At 54.7% G+C, this 2,278-nt stretch overlaps 1 protein-coding gene across 1 annotated transcript in view; it reads right to left on the reverse strand.

The window, feature by feature from the left end:
• The window catches only part of LOC108500448, an 8,178-nt gene continuing 5,900 nt past the window's right edge, over window positions 1-2,278 (reverse strand). Inside the window, exons 11-15 of the mRNA XM_017821381.1 lie at window positions 1,987-2,172; window positions 1,635-1,730; window positions 1,297-1,395; window positions 202-416; window positions 1-82 (exon numbers count right to left, since the gene is read on the reverse strand). Of these exons, the coding sequence (XP_017676870.1) occupies window positions 78-82; window positions 202-416; window positions 1,297-1,395; window positions 1,635-1,730; window positions 1,987-2,172 (601 nt within the window). The 3' untranslated portion in view covers window positions 1-77. The remainder of the gene's footprint in view (window positions 83-201; window positions 417-1,296; window positions 1,396-1,634; window positions 1,731-1,986; window positions 2,173-2,278) is intronic.

Consider the following 2,278-nt stretch of genomic DNA (forward strand, 5'->3'; position numbering starts at 1 on the left):
ATTACTCCACACAGTGTCAGGGATTAGTGTCAGAATTCCCCTCCTCGTGCCCCGAGGATGCCGCAGATCCGCTGGATTTATCCTGCAACAGGGAAACAAGAAGCTTAATCAGGGTGGGCCCTCGGGCTTTGGGAGGAAAGGCAGGTTTGTGGTGCTGTGGCCTCCACCCCTGGTGACTTGAGGGGTGTTTTGGGTCCCTACCGTCGGGTGCCTGGTGCCGGGGCTGGCACAAGTGTGTGTGGGTTGGCACCGCACAGACGGGGCACACGTGGCAGCTGGGGGTGTGCTGGGGCACGAGGTGGGCTGGGGTCCCCTCTGCAGCCAGGGGACACACCACGGGGCTGCTCCACGTGTCGCTGTGGACAAGGGAGAGGTGCAGCTGGTCCGTGCAGGGAGAGCAGACGGGGCCCCGCGGGCTGTGGGGAGAGAGACAAGGGTGGGTGAGTCCCAGTGGGGTGGTGACAGACTGCTCCTCACTAAAGCACAGCCTCCAGCACCCACAAAAGCTGGTTTCCCTGGCAATTTCAAAGAGATTAACTTTTTAAAGTCAAATAAGCAGCAATTCATGAATGCAGAACTGCAATGGCTCCTCCAGTGTTAAGGGCTAAAAGCACTCACACAGCAGTGGGACATAAATGGAAAAAAACCCAAAACAAGTGGAGTAAAAAGAAGTTCACACTTACTGAAGATAAAGCAAGCAGATGCACACGTCAGACCATGTTTATTTAACTAAATATTTATTTGAATTTATCAGTGATGACTCTGTTAAGGAAGTTTTGGGAGCCTGAGAGAGCATCAGATTCTCATGGGCAAGTGTCAAAAGATAAGCAAACAGGATTATCTTGCTCACCTGGTTGCTGCTCTGCCCAAACTCCTTATCTTGCCCCAAGCAAACTAACCATGCCTAGAGGTGGGAAAAGCACTGGGCAGCAGGAGAACAGAAGCTGCAGGGTCTCTCACAGCACCAGGGTCTTTGCTGCCTAACCAAAACCAGAGCTCCAAAGAACACAGGGCCCAGCCAGGTGAGCACAAGGAGCACGGGCTGATTCAGAGACACCCAAGGAAACCACTCAAGCACTGTCTGAGCAAACCTCACCCCAGTTTCACATCCCTTTGCTTGCAAGCAGGCACCACACCACTGTGCTGACACAGAGCTGGAGGCAAGTGGAGCCAGCATTCATGCACTGTCAGTGTGTTTTTATCTGAAGAGTTGAACTCTCATGTTGAGGACACTGGGCACACACCCCGGTGCCCACTGCTCAGAAGAGCTGCCTGCACCGGCCTCACCACACTCACCCCTCATCCTGCCACTCCCTGGGTGCCACAGCACTGCTGTCCAACTGTCCAACGTGGGCACGGAGCCAGTTCTCACAGACGGGGCAGATGTGGTGGCTGCTGTGGAGAAGCACCATTAATGCTGTGCACTGACTGCATGGATCTGCATTCCAGGCCAGCTTGGAACAACCTGGTCTAGTAGAAGGTGTGCTCTGCCCATGGGAACTGGGTGATCTTCAAGGTCCCTTCCAACCCAAACCACTCTGGGATTCCATGATAAAAACAGATTTGCTCTACTCTGAAGTGATTTTTATCCAATCCCACCATGACATCTGTGTGTTTTTAAGTGGAAGACAGACCTTTTGTGGTCCACGGGCTGCTCTGCCTCACTCCACTCTGGACCAGCTTCTCCTGCACCGTGACCCCTCTGCCCATCCACAGCTTTGGCAGGAGAGCTGAACACAGACAAAGAGAGAGAAGACACCTGAATCACCTGAATGTGTGGCTTTCCCAGAACACCTGCTGCCCGACAGAGCCACCTTTTTCTAAATATCAAATACTTCCTCCTGCCGAAACTGGGCTTGGAGGAGCCAAATGAATTCCAACCGCAAAACCTGCTCCATCCACGTAGAGATGCTTTTTCCTCCTTGGGGGAAGTTTTGCCCTCCGTGGACCCACGCAAGGGGAGCAGGAGCAAGAGCCTGGTGGTACCTGGTGCCTGCTGGGCTTTGGCTCTCCCTGTCACCAATGCTGGGGACCGAGTAGGTGCGTGGTTTGCTGGTGCTCAGCCAGTGCTCGCAGGCGGCGCAGCCCTGGCGCGTGGGCACCGTGAGAGGGGCCAGGGCATCGTGCAGCTGCTTCCTGCAGGTGGGACACACGTGGCAACTCGTTGTGTGGCTGTGGATGGGAGAGATGGGGAGAATCACAGAATCAGAGAATCGGCTGGGTTGGAAGGGACCTCCGAGATCATCAAGTCCAACCCTTGATCCAACCCCGCTGTGGT

The sequence above is a fragment of the Lepidothrix coronata genome, unplaced genomic scaffold (assembly GCF_001604755.1).
Source record: "Lepidothrix coronata isolate B3197 unplaced genomic scaffold, Lepidothrix_coronata-1.0 Scaffold90, whole genome shotgun sequence".
NCBI classification, from domain to species: Eukaryota; Metazoa; Chordata; class Aves; order Passeriformes; family Pipridae; genus Lepidothrix; species Lepidothrix coronata.